The sequence below is a fragment of the Humulus lupulus genome, chromosome X, assembly GCF_963169125.1.
Source record: "Humulus lupulus chromosome X, drHumLupu1.1, whole genome shotgun sequence".
NCBI classification, from domain to species: Eukaryota; Viridiplantae; Streptophyta; class Magnoliopsida; order Rosales; family Cannabaceae; genus Humulus; species Humulus lupulus.
In genome coordinates, this window is record NC_084802.1 from 173230584 (window position 1) to 173248315 (window position 17732).

The 17732-nt window shown below is 38.2% G+C and overlaps 1 protein-coding gene across 4 annotated transcripts in view; it reads right to left on the reverse strand.

The window, feature by feature from the left end:
• LOC133804375 (uncharacterized) overlaps window positions 1-17732 on the reverse strand; it is a 29792-nt gene that overhangs the window by 1871 nt on the left and 10189 nt on the right. For all 4 annotated transcript variants that reach the window (XM_062242541.1, XM_062242542.1, XM_062242540.1 and 1 more), the window contains 2 exons: window positions 346-482; window positions 191-247 (listed from right to left, as the gene is read on the reverse strand). In XM_062242541.1, the coding sequence (XP_062098525.1) occupies window positions 191-247; window positions 346-482 (194 nt within the window). The remainder of the gene's footprint in view (window positions 1-190; window positions 248-345; window positions 483-17732) is intronic.

A 17732-nucleotide genomic window follows, 5' to 3' on the forward strand; every position in this document is an offset into this window, starting at 1 on the left:
AGTTTGGAAAGGGGTCAGGCATTAACTACAAAACTAGAAAACTTTTTTTTTCACCGAATTTTTACCAACTGATATGGTATATTTGGCCAAAACAAAATCAAGGACTAGTGTCCACACTCATAATACTATATATATACATATATATTTTAAAAAAAGGTACACGTGATCTCCTATTACACCAACAGCATACCTGTTCCCGTCTATCCACATAAGCCTGTAAAAGTTCTCCAATATGATCTATAAATTTCTGAAAGCAACCATAAGAACAAATATTGAGAACAACTGAACAAGTACAGAAAGAAGAAAGTGCAAGTCAACAAAGCCAATGCAGGAAACCAATCATACCATAGCATTTGATGAAAGAAGATCATTTTCTGCTTCCCTTATTGGCAAAAAAAATGGAAGTGTGTGTTCCAAGACCGTCATCTTTTCAAGAAACGACTTGCTCTCAAGCACACAATGATACAACTCACAAGATTCTCCTGCAAACCATTGTCAGAAGAGATGAGAACTCCTCATTGTTAAATATCATGATTATGTCCATAACCTTGGAATTCATGTAGAAAAATTTCCTGTCAACATAAGCCAAGTTAAATCCTAAATTGGTTGTCTTTTAAAAAATTTATGTTTTACTCAAAAGTTGTCACAACATGTTAAAATATCGTCACTATGGGTTTTCATCTTGTCCTGACAAGTTGTGTTCATCAAATTCTTGAGTTTCAAGGGTTTGAATATAATATTTAATAGCAAATATTCTCTGAATATTCTTGCTATTGATTTCAGTTATTTGACTATTAAAACGTATATTTCATAATAAAAATATCTATTCTTTATTATATTATTTACATTCCCTTTTGTATTATTAAAACTTGCATTTTTTTCCAGGAAAATATTTGTGATATTTGCTTTATTGACTAATATTGTGTTTTTATCGTAAGTGTTTGACTACAGGGTATTCTATTCTCTAGAGTAAAATGACAACCAAAATTCTGATTCTCTTTGATAAATGAATCTGATCTTGTTCTCAACCATGTTCGTGTATCAATTTGTCTACACAGTTTTTTCAGCTTGTCCTGACATAGTGTCTGTTTAAGGAATGTTTTGTCTATTGGGCCATCTATCCCAACAGGTTCTGGTTTTCAAGACTTTTTTGTAATTTCTGTGATAGACTGCCTATCACCTACACTTATGCATGTAGGCATCCACGTGGTCGGTGGTCGCCAAACCGCATCAGCCACAAAGTTAGCATCACACAACGCTTTTGCAGTTGGGGAAAGTTAATTAGGCCTTGGGATTATTGAGCTGGGCTATTATTGGTTATACAGAGTAGGGTGAGCTTTACTGCTAAGAGAAATAAATAGAAGGTGAGATGTCATTTATAGGTGTGGAGAATTTCACCTAGGTTTGTAACCTTTTGGGAGAGAAGGCTCTCAAATTCCTTGATGTCAATAAATACTCTCAGTTTCCTTCTTATCTTAAAAGTGGGGTGTTGGTGTGTGATTGTGCAAGATGACCCTATCAATTTGAATTAGAGGCACTACAATTCACCATGGCTAAAAAGCTTGAGGCAACGGTTGAATCTCTCAAGGAACAGTCAAGTGTGCTATAGAGTGATGTCCAACACTTGCCCAGAGAGATTCAATCGTTGAAAACTAGTGTGGATCAGATTATTATGCTTGAGAAGACCCTCGAACTATTGGTCTGTCAATTGAACCAGCACCTTCAACGTGACTTTGGTGACTCCGCCGTGAGTGTCGATCGCCTTGGTCAGGGGTCTACTGACAGACTAGGCACCTCTTTGTTTGGCAAGGATTAACAACTTGAGCTCCCTTTTCGGGCGACAACCCACGTGGTTTGATTTTCCGAGTCGAGAAGTATTTTTTTGTTAGATCGTTTAACAAATGCGCATTTGTTAGAAGTCGCTATTATTGGGCTGGAGGGGGATGTGGTCACTTGGTTTCAGTGAGAACACCGTCATTGCTCAATAATGTCTTGGACTGGCTTGAAGCAGTTGTTGTTGTCCAGGTTTCGAGCTACGTCGGTGGGGTCCTTGTCGGAAGAATTTTTGTTGGTGAAGAAAATGAGTTCAATCCGAGAGCACCATTTAAGCTCTGGCTTTTCATGTGTTCAATGTTCCAGACCATATATTGGATGAGTTTTATCAAAGGGCTTAAAGATGACATTAGAGGAGCAGTGCACATCTAACATCCGCTGGGATCAGGTCGTGGGCCTGGGTCGTTTCTGCCCAATTCATTCAGCCCCACCTTACCTCCTCGTCTATTTTCTCCACTCTCTATCTGTTGACAGCTAGCAAATCAATTCACAAATATATGATTTTAGTGTGACAGCTGTAGATTTTTATTGAATTTATATGCTTTCTTATTTATAGGTTTTTTTATTCTTTTTATTTATTGTAATTACTCTGTACAGTCCCTATAAAAGGGCTCTCAGTCTTGGTCGAATATACAAGAAAATACAATTCAAAACATTCTCTCTGCTTTATTCTTTATGGTATCAGAGCAGTAAAACTCCTCTTCCTTTTCTCCAGTGTTCGAGTCTTCTTCTACGTCAACAATGGCAGATACGACTCTCTCAGTAGGTGATGCAACCCTTCCCGCTGGAGACTCCTCTTCCACTGCCAACTCTGGTTCTGTTCAAACTCTCCAAAACTCAGACATTACCTCTCAACACCAATCCAGCAGCTCGATTGGGTCACTCTACAGCCACAATAGTGGCTCTCTGCACATTACAGCACACAAGCTTGAAGGCAGAAACTATTTACAATGGGCGCAGTCCGTCAAAATTGTGATTTGTGGCCACGACAAACTCGGATATATAACTGGAGATCTTCCTGCCCCACCTACTACTGATCCTACTCATAAGGTATGGCAGGCTGAAAACTCAATTGTTTTGGCTTGGCTAATTAATTCTATGGATCCGAAAATAAGTCGTAGGTACTTGTTCTTCAAGACGACAAAGGAAGTGTGGGATGCGACTCGTCGTATGTACTCCGACCTTGATAATGCATCACAAATCTTTGAAATCCGCACGAAAATCAAAGAAATTAAGCAAGGTACTCAGTCTGTAACCCAGTATTTTTCGGATTTACAAGATTTGTGGCAGGAACTCGATCTCTATCTTGAAACCACTCCTTTGTGTACCGACTGTAGTGTGAAACAAAGACAACAACTCGAGAAGGAATGTGTGTTCGAGTTCCTTACCGGGTTAAATAGTAATCTTGATGAAGTACGCGGACGTTTGGTTGGTCGCTTACCATTTCCTGATACCGAGGAAGCCTTCTCTAAGGCTCGTCGTGAAGAAGCTCGCCGTCGTGTTATGTTTGACTGATTCTGAGGCTCAGAATACTCAATTTCCTGAAAGTTCTACCCTAGCTTCTAACAGGTACAAATATCCATCCAATAATAAGTCTAATCCTGATCCTCGACCAAATCGAAAGGGTGAAAGGCCATGGTGTGATCACTGTCAGCGTCATGGACATTTTCGTTCTACTTGTTGGGAAATTCATGGAAAACCAGCCAACTGGACTCCTCGGCGCCAGAATGATCGAAAGGCTTATCAAATTCAAGGTACTGGAAATCCTGATACACTACCAACCACTACTCCACCGACATTTAGTAAGGAACAAGTTGAACAATTGTATAAACTTCCGAATCAGTCATCTTTGGCTCCTACTTCAGCGTCTAATATGGCCTCATGTTCAATAGCACACTCTGGTAATTTTTATTCTGCTTTGACTTCTCTAAAAATTTCTTCAACACCTTGGATTATCGATTCAGGTGCCTCAGATCACATGACAGGTTTATATCATTTATTTGATTCATATCTTCCCTGTTCTAATAATTCTAGCGTGAAAATTGGTAATGGTACTTTGTCTTCAATTGTTGGTATTGGTAATATCCGCTTGTCTCCTGATCTTACTCTTAAATCAGTCCTCTATGTCCCGTCCTTAACCTGTAATCTTATATCTGTTAGCAAGTTAACTGCTGATAATCGTTGTATTGATAAATTTCTCTCAAACTCATGTCAATTTCAGGAACTATTATCGGGGTGGATGATTGGCAGTGCTAGGCTTTATGATGGACTTTACTTTTTCCAAAATCAGCCTCAAATAACACACCAGCCGGGTGTATCTAGCCTTGTTTCTAGTTCTGATTTTTCTAGCAAAATTATGTTATGGCACTATAGACTTGGGCTCCAAGTTTTTCATATTTAAGATATTTGTTTCCTTCTTTATTTATCAATAAAAATTCTGATTTTCTTCATTGTGATGTATGTCAACTTGCTAAACACACACGGGCTTCATTTCCCAAAAAATCTTACACACCATCCACTCCTTTCTCACTAGTTCACAGTGATGTTTGGGGCCCTTAAAAAATCACTACTTCTCAAGGTAAACGATGGTTAATAACTTTTATTGATCATACTCACATTACTTGGGTTTATCTACTTCGACATAAATCTGACACATCAAGTTTTTCAAAACTTTCACCAAATGGTCCAAACTCAATATCAAACGCCCATTCGTGTTCTACGAACAGATAATGGCACGGAATACTTTAATACCACTCTAAGTCCTTACTTAGTCAAGCATGGTATTATCCATCAAAGCTCGTGTTGATACACCTCAACAAAACGGTGTGGCCGAACGAAAAAATCGTCATCTCTTAGAAGTAGCTCGATCACTTAAGTTTACTATGCATGTCCCTAAATATCTTTGGGGAGATGTCATTCTCACTGCTACCTATCTCATCAATCGTCTCCCTAGTCGGCCACTACAGTTCAAAACACCTTATTCCATTTTTCAAACTTCCTATCCTCACATTTCCACAAACACTCTTCCTGTCAAGACATTTGGCTGCCTAGTCTTTGTACATGTTCATTCACAAGGTCATAGCAAGCTTGATCCGAGAGCCATCAAGACTATTTTCCTTGGATATTCTTCAACTCAAAAAGGCTATAAATGTTATTGACCACTCACTAAAAAAACATTTGTTTCTAGTGATGTTACTTTTTTTTTAAACACTCCATATTTCTCTCCCACCTCGCTTCAGGGGAGAACAATAGTCATCAAAAGCAAGAAGCTCAGTGGTCAAGGGGGCTAGAGTTGCCTATAAGTCAACCTATGCCTACAAGTCAACCTACCATCGTTTCATTTTGTTAGGCCTCCTATTCGGTTCACTTATGCTAGGAGAACCAAGTCCACGCACCAGGGGTAGTTCGGTCTATAGGAAGGGGCTGTTTAGTAATTGTAGATAATAATGAGGAGTAGCTGAATATATTCAGTGAGGAGGAAAGAGAATGTTATGCATGTACTAGCTTTTGCTAATTACTGCTGGAGAGTCCCAGGCTCTGGAGAGTCCCAGGCTCTCGAATCCCTGTGGAATCTGTATCAATTTGGCTGATTAATATACATTTCACAGCTTCTTGATCAGCTTGGATTATTTGTTCTGTTTTTTTCTGTTCTGGTACTGTTTTATTGGATTAATTCCAGAACTGCAGGTAGTCGGGCCTAACACATCTCTTCCAAATAATCTGTCTGCTCCTACTTCTTCTCACACTCATGATCATAATCCTATGCCAGTCAACCTACCATTGTTTCATCTCTTCCAAATAATTTGTTTGCTCCTACTTCTACTCACACTCATGATGATAATCCTAGTATCGAAGCAGAAATAGATCCTCCACAACAACTACAGCAACAACCAGAGTTGCGTGTATATTCAAGGAGACATAAATCTCAAAGCAATAATCCAATCATGAATCCTCAGCACAGTCAAGAAACCAAACCAATCTGGGGATAGAGCTTCCACCTTCAAATGAGTCAAGTAATCCCTAATCAAACACTAATTCCGATTTAGATGTTCCAATAGCATTGAGGAAAGGTACTAGGTCTTGCACTCAACATCCCATCTCCAAATTTATATCTTATTCAAAACTATCATCTTCGTTTAAAGCTTTTACTTCTAGTTTGTCAAATATATTTGTTCCTAGAAACATTGAAGAAGCTCTGAAAATTCCCGAGTGGAAAGCAGCAGTACTGGAAGAAATAAAAGCACTCAAACAGAATGATACCTGGAGTTTAGTGGAATTACCTCTTGATAAGAGTGTTGTGGGGTGCAAATGGGTGTTCACAGTCAAGTATAATGCTAATGGCTCTATTGAACGGTACAAAGCACGGCTGGTAGCAAAGGGATTCACCCAAACCTATGGGATTGACTACACTGAGACTTTTGCTCCAGTTGCCAAGCTCAATACCATCAGGGTCCTACTCTCACTTGCAGCAAATCTAGATTGGGAATTACATCAGCTTGATGTAAAAAAATGCTTTTCTGAATAGAGAACTGGCAGAAGAAGTTTACAAGAGCCAACCACCAGGCTTTGAAGAAATTTCTAATGCCAAAATTGTTTGCAAGCTTAATAGGTCACTATATGGCCTAAAACAATCTCCTCAAGCTTGGTTCGATCGATTCTCGAAAGTCGTCAAAAATCTTGGCTACACACAAGGTCAAACCGACCATACTTTGTGTAGAAATAATTTAAATTATTACTTAGTTTTTTACAGCTAAGGTGTAATTAATGTAAATTAGCTTATACCTAGAATATTCTTTTGTACTCAGTCTATTTAAAGGCTATTCCTTTAGAAGTAAAAATAACAATCAAGAGTATATCTTTTTTCACATGGTATCAGAGCTTTAAGAGCTTAAAATTTGAGAGTTTTTTTTTCCAAAATTAGGCTTATTTTTTCTGCCCTTTCTTCAAAAATTAGGGTTTGGTACTCTTGAGGTTCAACCTTAGAAAACTATTTTACAGTTGTTTTCTCTTCTCACCTCCACCACAGAGAGATTGCTCAGCCTCTAATCAACAAAACCCCAGCGTCCACCTTCCAGATCACCGGCGGATATTGTTCACGCGCGTCACTACTCACGCGCGATACTGTTCACGAATTTTATTTTTTCTTCCCAGCCAGCACCTTTCCTCTAATTTTTCCTTTCTGACCATTGAAAATCGACCATGGTCACTTCTCCAACTGATCTCAACACCACTTGCGATAATTCCACCATCACTGAAATCTCAAAAACGCTCTCTAAGGTTGTTACCCATCACTTTGAACAGCCTAATCTTCACCACTCCGTTGCTGAAAACAATTTTAAAGGGCGCGCTATAACTGCTACTCAGCGTGGTACATTCCCTTTCACCACAGATCAGATTGTTCCACTCCATACGTTTCTCAAGTAACCTTCCACACCAGATCTGAACTCTCCGGGATTTCTCTCCACTCCAAACACTTTTGCTGCGTTTAATGCTCAAACTTCGTCGTGGATCGTCGACTCTGGCGCATCTGACCACATGACTGGTCAATCTCATCAGTTCATTACTTATAGTCCTTGTCCAGGTACTAGTAAAATAAAAATTGCTGATGGCTCTCTATCAACTGTGGCGGGTAAAGGTTTCGTTTATCTATCTCCTCTCCTTAATCTTAAAAATGTCCTCCATGTGCCAAATCTATCTTGTAATCTCCTCCCAATTAGCAAACTTACCCTTGATCAAGGTTGTATTGCGAAATTCTCACCCTTACACTGTGATTTCCAGGAATTGTCCTCGGGGAAGACGATTAGAAGTGCAAGAGCATATAGCGGGCTGTACTACTTTGATGTTGACCCTTTATCTGCTCAAGGTAATAAAATGTTGCATTCTGACTATACTGCTTCTAATATTGATATTATGTGATGGCATTATCGATTAGGACATCCTAGTTTTCCCTATCTGAAACATTTGTTTCCTAGTCTGTTTAAAAACAAACACTTGAACATGTTCCAATTTGAAGTGTGTCAATTTGCAAAACATACTCGAAGTTTTTTTCGTTCTCGCCCTTACAAGGCATCTCATCCTTTCACTCTCATTCATAGTGACATGTGGGGGCCATCCAGGGTTACCAATATCTCTAATACTCGCTGGTTTATATCATTTATAGATGATCATACTCGTTTAACTTGGGTGTTTCTTTTAAAAGACAAATCTGATGCCGCTGCCACCTTCAAAAAAATTCATTCAATGATTAAAAATCAATTTCAAGCTAATCTTCAAGTTCTGCACACTGATAATGGTACAGAATATTTTAATTCCATCTTAGGTGATTATCTTATCTCTAATGGCATTGTCCATCAAAGTTCATGTGTTTGTACTCCCCCAACAAAATGGGATTGCTGAAAGGAAAAATCGACATCTATTAGAAGTTGCTAGGGCTCTCATGTTTACTACTTCGTTCCTAAGATTTTTTGGGGAAAAGCTATTTTGACAACAGCCTATTTAATCAATAGAATGCCTTCTCGTGTCTTACACTATCAAACTCCAATATCTTCTCTTCTTAAGATTTATCCTCGAACCCACCTACTCTCAGATAATCCACTAAAAACGTTTGGTTGTACCGCCTATGTTCATGTTTTAGGACCTACTCATACCAAACTTGATCCTTGTTCTCAAAAGTGTATTTTCCTTGGGTATTCTTCCACCAAAAAGGACTACAAATGTTACAACCCTCTCACTCGTAGCCTTAATGTCTCATCAAATGTCACATTCAATGAAGAGCAACCTTTTTATCCCAACACTTCGCTTCAGGGAGGGATTGTTAAGAATACTCACTGTTGGGATACCTGTTTACCAATGGTAGGACCTGAATTCAGTCCACCCATTGAATCTAATCCACCAACTGAGTCTAGTCCGCCAATTGAGTCTAACTCTGTGCTAAATTCTGAACAAACCACTTTTGAAATGGAAAAGACAGACCAAATAAATTCAGAAAAAGAGTTGTTGGTTTATACTAGACGACGGGGCAAACATCAAGTAATACCGCCTACTACGAATCTCGTCTCCTATGAGTCTGAACCAGTGACAAATCCCAATGTAAGTGATTCTTTGAGTCCAATTTCATTTGATTATAATCCTAATTCGAGTGTGATAGAATCAGATATGCCCATTGCAAAAAGGGAGTGAGATTGTACTTTACATCCAATATCTAAGTATGTGTGCTACAGCAGAATCACACCAAAATTCAGAGCCTTTGCTGCCAAAATTGAGACAATCATTCCAAAAAATATTGATGAAGCCTTGTCCATTCCTAAGTGGAAGAAAGCGGTTGAAGAAGAAATAGAGGCGTTGGAAAAAAATGGTACCTGGAAAATAGTTCCTGAGCCAAAAGACAAACATGTTGTAGAATGCAAGTGGGTATTCACAGTGAAACACAAAGTTGATGGTACTATAGAAAGATACAAGGCAAGACTGGTTGCAAAGGGGTTCACTCAAACTTATGAGGTGGACTACACAAAGACATTTGCACTAGTGGCAAAACTAAACACAGTAAGAATTCTCCTATCAATAACTGCTAATCTTGATTGGCCATTGCAGCAACTTGATATTAAGATCGCCTTTCTAAACAGAAATTTAGAAGAAGAGGTCTATATGAAGATTCCTCCTGGTCTCGAAGGAAAATATGGAAAAGAAACAGCATGTCACTTAAAGAAATCTCTCTATGGCTTGAAACAATCACCACAAGCATGGTTTGAGAGGTTCAATCAAGTGATCAAGAAGCATGAGTACAAACAAGGTCGGTCGAATCGTACTCTATTCTTCAAACACTCACAAGATGGTAAGATTGTAATTCTTATTATCTATATTGATGATATGATTCTAACTGGAAATGACCTTAATGGAATGGAAGAGCTTAAAAGACTACTAGCCCAAGAATTTGAGGTAAAAGATCTGGTCAAATGAGATACTTTCTGGGTATGGAGTTTGCAAGAACCAAGCAGGGGATTTCAGTCTCTCAACGCAAGTATGTTATTGATCTACTCAAAGAGACTGGTATGCTCGGATGTAAACCAGCAGCAACCCCAGTGGAACCCAAAGGGAAGTAAAAGAAGAAAGAAAAGGAGAAACATGTAGACAAAGGGATGTATCAGCGACTAGTGGAAAAATTAATCTATTTATCTCACACCAGACCTGACATTGCCTTTGCAGTTAGCTTGGTCAGTCAGTATATGCACAACCCTTTTGAAGAACACTTTGAGGCAGTTTACAGGATATTACGGTATCTAAAGAAGACACCTGGAAAAGGTCAGTTGTTTAGAAAAAATAGAGAAAGAGGCATAGAAGATGCAGACTGGGTAGGTTCAATTGAAGACAGAAGATCAACATCAGGATATTGTACCAAAGTATGGGGAAACCTTGTTACTTGGAGAAGCAAGAAACAACCTGTTGTTGCAAGAAGCAGTGCGTTCTTGAAGAACTACAACTTCAAAGAGAGAATCCTTTGAGACTATACAGTGACAATAAACAGCTATTAATATTGCACACAATCCAATTCATCATGATAGAACCAAACATGTGGAGGTGGACCGTCATTTCATAAAAGAAAAAATTGAAGAAAAAGAACTATGTGCCAAGCAAACAACAAGCTGCTGATTTGCTAACAAAAGGATTATCAAAAGAAAGCTGTGATGAGCAAGTGTGCAAGCTGGGCATGTGGGACTTGTATGCACCAGCTTGAGGGAGGGTGTAGAAATAATTTGAATTATTACTTAGTTTTTTACAGCTAAGGTGTAATTAATGTAAATTAGTTTATACCTAGAATATTCCTTTGTACTCAGCATATTTAAAGGCTATTCCTTTAGAAGTAAAAATAACAATCAAGAGTGTATTTTTTTCCACACTTCGTTCATTAAACATTCAGAAGAAGGTAAAATTACTATCCTAATAATATATGTCGATATTATTATCACTGGAAGTAATAATGAGGAGATAACTCGAATCAAAGAAATGATGGCAAAGGAGTTTGAAGTCAAAGATCTGGGGGCATTGAAATACTTTCTAGGTATGAAAATTGCTAGAAGCAAAAAAGGTATTTTTGTATCTCAACAAAAATATACTCTTGATCTCCTAAAAGAAATTGGGATGCTTGGCAGCAAGCCTAGTGGAACTCCAATTGAACTTGGAGACAAGACTAAATTGCTTTAAGGTGATCTAGTGGACAAAGGAAGATACCAGCAATTAGTAGGGAAGTTCATCTATTTATCTCACACTAGACCAGACATTGCTTTTGCTGTAAGTCTAGTAAGTTAGTACATGCACAATCCTTGTCAAGGTCATCTCAATGCGGTATATAGAATCTTGAGATATCTGAAACAAACTCCAGGAAAAGGGCTATACTTCACAAAGACAAATGAAAGAAAGGTGGAAGTCTTTACAGATGCTGACTGGGCTGAATCGATTGATGATAGGAGATCCACATCAGGATATTGTACCCTACTATGGGGTAATCTTGTCACTTGGAGAAGTAAAAAGCAAACCGTTGTTGCAAGGAGTAGTGCAGAAGCAGAGTTTAGAGCTATAGCCCACATGGTATGTGAGGTGATTTGGCTAAAACGGCTGCTCGAAGAATTAAAGATAGAATACGAAGCACCTATCCAACTATTCTGCGACAACAAGTCCACTATCAGTATAGCACATAATCCTATTCATCACGACCGAACCAAGCATGTAGAAGTGGATCGTCACTTTATCAAAGAAAAGATTGATGGAGGGATCATAAGTATCAAACATGTGCACTCCGATCAACAATTGGCAGATATACTGACTAAGGGACTTTCTGAACGAGTTTTTGATTTTCTCACAAACAAGCTTGGACTTATTAATATTTACAGTCAAGCTTGAGGGGGAGTGTTGACAGCTAGCAAATCAATTCACAAATATATGATTTTACTGTGACAGTTGTAGACTTTTATTGTATTTATATGCTTCCTTATTTATAGGTTTTTTTATTCTTTTTATTTATTGTAAATACTCTGTATAGTCCCTATAAAAGGGCTCTCATAGTCTTGGTCAAATATACAAGAAAATACAATTCAAAACATTCTCTCTGCTTTATTCTTAACTATCAAATCCATTATAGTGGCTACTTTGACACAGTCCAGCCTTAGCTCCCTAATGACCACCTCTCAACTTTCCTCATTCGTGTCTAGCAAAGGAGCTTCCACCGTTTATCAAATGCTGGAGACTGAGGACGCTCGCGAGGTCTCTTATACGTGTGAGGCGAAGTGGAATCGTGGTCACATGTGCCCAAACAAGCAGCTCCAAAGCCTTTTGGTTCTCTAGGATGACGACCCACCCGTAGCTGTAGATTCTCCACCATCATCGCCAAACTCACTGACAGACACTTTGGGTGAGGAAACCCTGGCCACTCTTTCTCTCAATTCTTTGGTGGGTGTTTCTTTTGCTCACACTATGAAGCCCGTTGGCCACATTGGCATCCACCCTGCGACTATCCTTGTTGATAGTGGTGCCACCCATAATATTGTGTCCATGAGCATTGTCAAAGCTACTAGTATTCCTTCTACTACTTGCTATGGGGCGTTGCTTGGCATGAGTGGCATAGTTCGTACAAAGGGCATTTGTCATAAAATGGAATTGGATTTGAGTGCTCTTCGGTTGGAAACTGATTTTTTACTATTGGGTTTGGGAAGCTCGAATGCCATTTTGGGAATTGAATGGCTTGAAAGATTGGGGAATATGCAGGATAATTGGAAATCATTGGTAATGAAATTTAAAGTAAGGGCACTTGGGTTACTTTATAGGGCAATCCTAACCTTTGTAAATCTTGGGTCTCTTCGAAAGCTATGATGCGCCAAGTTCACTCGAATATAATTCGATATTCAATGTTGACCTGGCTTGATGAACAAAGCAGCAGATGCTCTCTTGCATCCATCAAGAGCCCTCCATGTCTACTCAATCTCTTCCTCGTGTTATTCAAGTTGCTGATTTGCAACAACAGGTAGCTAACAACCTTGCTTCTAGCAAGGAGCACGGGTGTTACATTGGTATAGGGGTGTTTGAAATATAAAGGTCAATTGGTCCTTTCATCTCATTCACCTTACATTCCCCTAATGTTACAGGAATACCTTGGCAGCAATGTTGGTGGTCATTTTGGGGTTCAATGTGCCATTTATCAGTAGCACAAACATTTGGCACAATCACCGATGGAATTGTTACAACCTTTACCAATTCTAGATCAAGTGTGGAGAGATATTTCCATAGATTTCATCAATGGGCTGCCTATTTCCAATGGTTACCATTCTAGTGGTGGTTGACCGCTCAATTATGACCATTTTGTTCCCTTATGACATCCCTATCAGGCAGCCATTGTGGCAACAGTATTTGTTCGTGATGTGGTTAAACTTCATGGAATCCCTCGCTCCATCATGTCTGATCGGGATAAAATCTTTGTTAGTTTGTTTTGGAAGGAGCTCTTCCGTCTGCAGGGTACTACTCTGAAGCATAGTATGACTTACTATCCTCAATCAGATGGCCAAAGCAGAGGTAGAAAATTGATGCCTTAAAAATTATCTCTATTTTATGAGATCTAGGCCTCACCTTTGGGTTCGCTAGCTATCTTGGGTGGAATTCTAGTACAACACTTCATTTCACGCATCTACCAGCACGACTCCTTATTAATGGCCTTGTACCATCGTGACCCACCACGTGTAGTCCGTTTTGAGCATGGTTCCACTACTGCTTCAGCTCCTGCTCAAATTTGATTTGCACCGTGCTCAACAAAAGATGAAAAGTTAAGCTGATCGCAAACGTCGTCATGTGGAGTATAAGCTTGTTTTATAGTTGTGGGGAATTTTGCTAAGATTTGTAACCTTTTGGGAGAGAACAAGGCTCTCAAATTCCTTGACACAATACATACTCACAATTTCCTTCTTTCATATCTTTGTTATGATGCATTGGGTGTGATTGTACAAGATGACCCTTTGTACAGGATGACCCTATCATTTTGTTACAATGATGCTAGGGATATGAAGCTATATGAGAAAGACTTACCTATGAGAATTTTTGTTTTGTCCTTGGCTAAATTTTGGGGGTTTTGAAAACGATCTAAGATAGATGTTGGGTAAAAACTTTGACTGGTTTAGAGGGATATGTAGGAAAATCTTTTCTCTAATGCGTGTATAATCTGTGTATAGCTATAGGATAGAAATTACAATTATTGTTCCATGATTTTAGGGGATAGTTATGAGATTTTATTCTGTATTTTTTATTCAGTTATTATTATATGATTGTTTCCCTTAATAAGGTTCTTGTACATGATAAATACACAGTTGTATATATAGAATAGAATTACAAAAATAAACCTTTTTTGTCGACTTGGTATCAGAGCAATAAATCAAACCCAAAAAATCGCACCAACCCTAAATCGTTTTGTCGACTGTTTCCCTTGTCGCACCTAGGCCCTAAATCGCACCAAAGAAATCGCATTCCACCATGACAAACACTAGCGAATAAGTCACCACAAAAGCCATTCCCACCGATTCCACCATTGTTCCAATTCCAACCAAATCCACCAATGCCGAATCCCATTCCGTCCAAATCACCACCACTCATTTGAATGTTGATAATTTTCTGAGATGGTATCAATCGGTTCACATGTATATGAGAGGTCGAGGAAAAATGGGGTATTTGAATGGTGAGAAAAAGGCTTCAGCAAAGACAGATCCAAATTACGACACCTAGGATGCTGAAAATTTTATGGTCGTGGCATGGCTTGTTAACTCCATGGAGGAAGATATCAACTCAAATTATACGTACTATCCTACTGCAAAAGAACTATGGGACAATGTTATTGAGAAGTACTCGGATCTCGAAAACCACTCTCAAGTATTTGAGTTGAATCTCAAACTTGGAGAAATAAAGCAAGGGGAGGACAGCGTTACAAAGTATTTCAATTCATTGAAGCGAATATAGCAAGACTTAGATCTCTTCGATACTTATGAGTGAAAATCTGCTGAAGATGGTAAACATCATAAGAAAACAATTGAGAAAACCCAAATTTACAAATTCTTAGCTAGGCTCAATGTTGAGTTTGATGAGGTGAGGGGGAGAATCATTGGAAGGCAGCCCTTACCTCCAATAGGTGAAGTTTTTTCAAAGGTTCGAAGAGAGGAGAATAGGAGGAGCGTGATGTTGGGAAAAAAGATTCTTGGCACTACTATTGAAGGTTCAGCTCTTGCTGTTGGAGGAGGCTACAGTAGGAACACCTCGTATCCACCCAAAGCTGATGAGAAACCTCGTGTTTGGTGCGATTTCTGTAATAAACCTCGCCACACTTGTGAGACTTGCTGGAAACTCCATGGAAAACCAACAAATTGGAAGAGTAAGGCTGAAAGATCTGGTCGCACTCCTACTGCCAATGAAGTCGAGGCTATTCCTTTCACTAAAAGAGCAGATGACTCATATTCATGCACTGCTGAAATCCACCTCGTCTTCATCTGGTATTCCTAATGCTTCTGTTGCACAATCAAGTAAAGAAATAAATGCTTTAAAATGTATTTTCCCAACTTATGTTCCATGGATAATTGATTCTGGAGCTTCTGATCATATGACAAATTCTTCTAATTTGTTTGACTCATATAAACCTTACTCATGTGAAAAAAAAAGTTAGGATTGCAGACGGTAATTTCTCATCGATTGCAGGAAAAGGTCTTATAAAATTGTCCAAGGGAATAGACCTTAAATTTGTTCTTCATGTTCCCAATCTAACCTACAACCTTCTATTTGTAAGTAAATTATCAAGAGATTCTAATTGTTGTGTAATTTTCCATGATTCTCATTGTCTTTTACAGGATCAGAGTTCAAGGAAGACGATTGGCAGTGCTAAGATAATTAATGGTCTTTATTATTTTGAAGATAATATTTCTAAGAATAAAATTGTTCAAGGGCTAATTAGCATTAGTTCTTTTTCTGTTCATGATCAAATAATGGTTTGGCATTATAGGTTGGGTCATCCTAGTTTCTCTTATTTAAAACATTTGTTTCCATCTTTGTTTAAAAGGTTGAATCCTTTATCTTTTCAATGTGAAAGTTGTTTATTGGCCGAAAGCCAATGTAAATCTTATACTAAAACTATTTATCGTTCTTCAAAACCCTTTTACCTTTTCATAGTGATGTTTGGGGACCCTTTATGGTCACCACTAATTCTGAAAAAAAAAATGGTTTGTTACTTTTATAGACGACCATACTTGTCTTTGTTGGGTATATTTGATGAAAGAAAAAAAAGAAGTTGACAAGATTTTTTCAGATTTCTACAAAATGATTAAAGCTCAATTTCAAACAAAATTCAGCATTTTAAGAACTGATAATGGAACTGAATATTTCAATAAAATCCTTGGGAATTTTTTGAATGACAAAGGCATTTTTGTCCAGATACACCTGAACAAAATGGTGTAGCTGAATGAAAAAATAGACGTTTGCTAGAAACAGCTCGTGCTATGATGTTTTATATACAAATTCCAAAATATTTATGGGGTGATGCCATTCTTACTGCATCTTATTTGATAAATAGGATGCCCACCAAAATTTTAAATCACATTACTCCATTACCAAGTTTATAAAAATTCTTTCCCAATTCCAGGATTAATTCCGATTTACCTTTGAAATTTTTTTGTTGTACTGCCTATGTCCACATTCTTACACGGTCTAGGTCGAAGTTAGATCCTAGAGCTGAAAAAAGTGTTTTTTTTGGGATACCCCCTAATAAGAAAGGATATAAATGTTTTAATCCTATTACTAAACGTATTCACATAACTATGGATGTATCTTTTGTGGAAAATATCCCTTATTTTTTGAAAAATTTAATTCAGGGGGAGAATTTAGTGGAATCAAATTTTTGGGAAACTGTTGAACCTTTACCTAAGACTATACTTAATACTATTGTTAAGGAAACTAATCCCACTGAAACCGAATCTGAAATTGGTTTGTCAGAAAAAGAAATGCTACGTTTGATTAAAAATCGTAACAATCTTGAACCTGTGGTTTATTCAAGGAAGAATGTCGCTGAAAAAAGTAGACACCCCGTAATCATCTCTGCACCTAGTCAATTGCTAGCCCTGGACAATGGTTCTTCAAGTATTCCAGGTAATTCTCCTTCTATTCCTATTTCCGATTCAATCCCACATTATTCAACCATCTCAACATACTTCAAATTCTAATTCTGCTCTTGAGCCTACCCCAGAATTAGCTCCAGGAAATCTCGAATTAGATAATCTTCCCATTGCTCTTAGAAAAGGAACCCGTGCCTGTACCAAACATCCTATTGCCAAATATCTATCCTACAATCACCTTTCTGAATCCTATAAAGCATTTACTGTTAAAATTTCAGAACTGGTTGTGCCTAGGAATGTACAGGAAGCTCTAGATGAACCGAGTTGGAAGCTTGCAGTGTTTGAGGAAATGGATGCTCTAAAAAGGAATGGTACTTGGGAAATTGTAGAGTTGTCAAGGGAAAAGAAAATTGTAGGGTGTAAATGGGTGTTTACAATAAAAAACAAAGCTGATGGAAGTGTTGAGAGGTACAAAGCTAGGCTAGTGGCAAGGGGATTTACTCAAACATATGGAATAGATTATCAAAAAACATTTGCCCCAGTTGCTAAAATTAATTCTATTCATGTGTTATGTCTCTAGCAGTTAACTCTAATTGGTCTTTACACCCGTTAGATGTAAAAAATGTCTTTCTTAATGGAGACTTAGAAGAAGTGTTTAGAGTCTTCCACCTGGATTCGAAAATCACTTTGAAGCAGGAAAAGTTTACAAATTGAGAAAGTCTGTATACGGACTCAATAAGTCTTCGAGAGCCTAGTTTGAACGCTTTGGGAAGGTGTTAA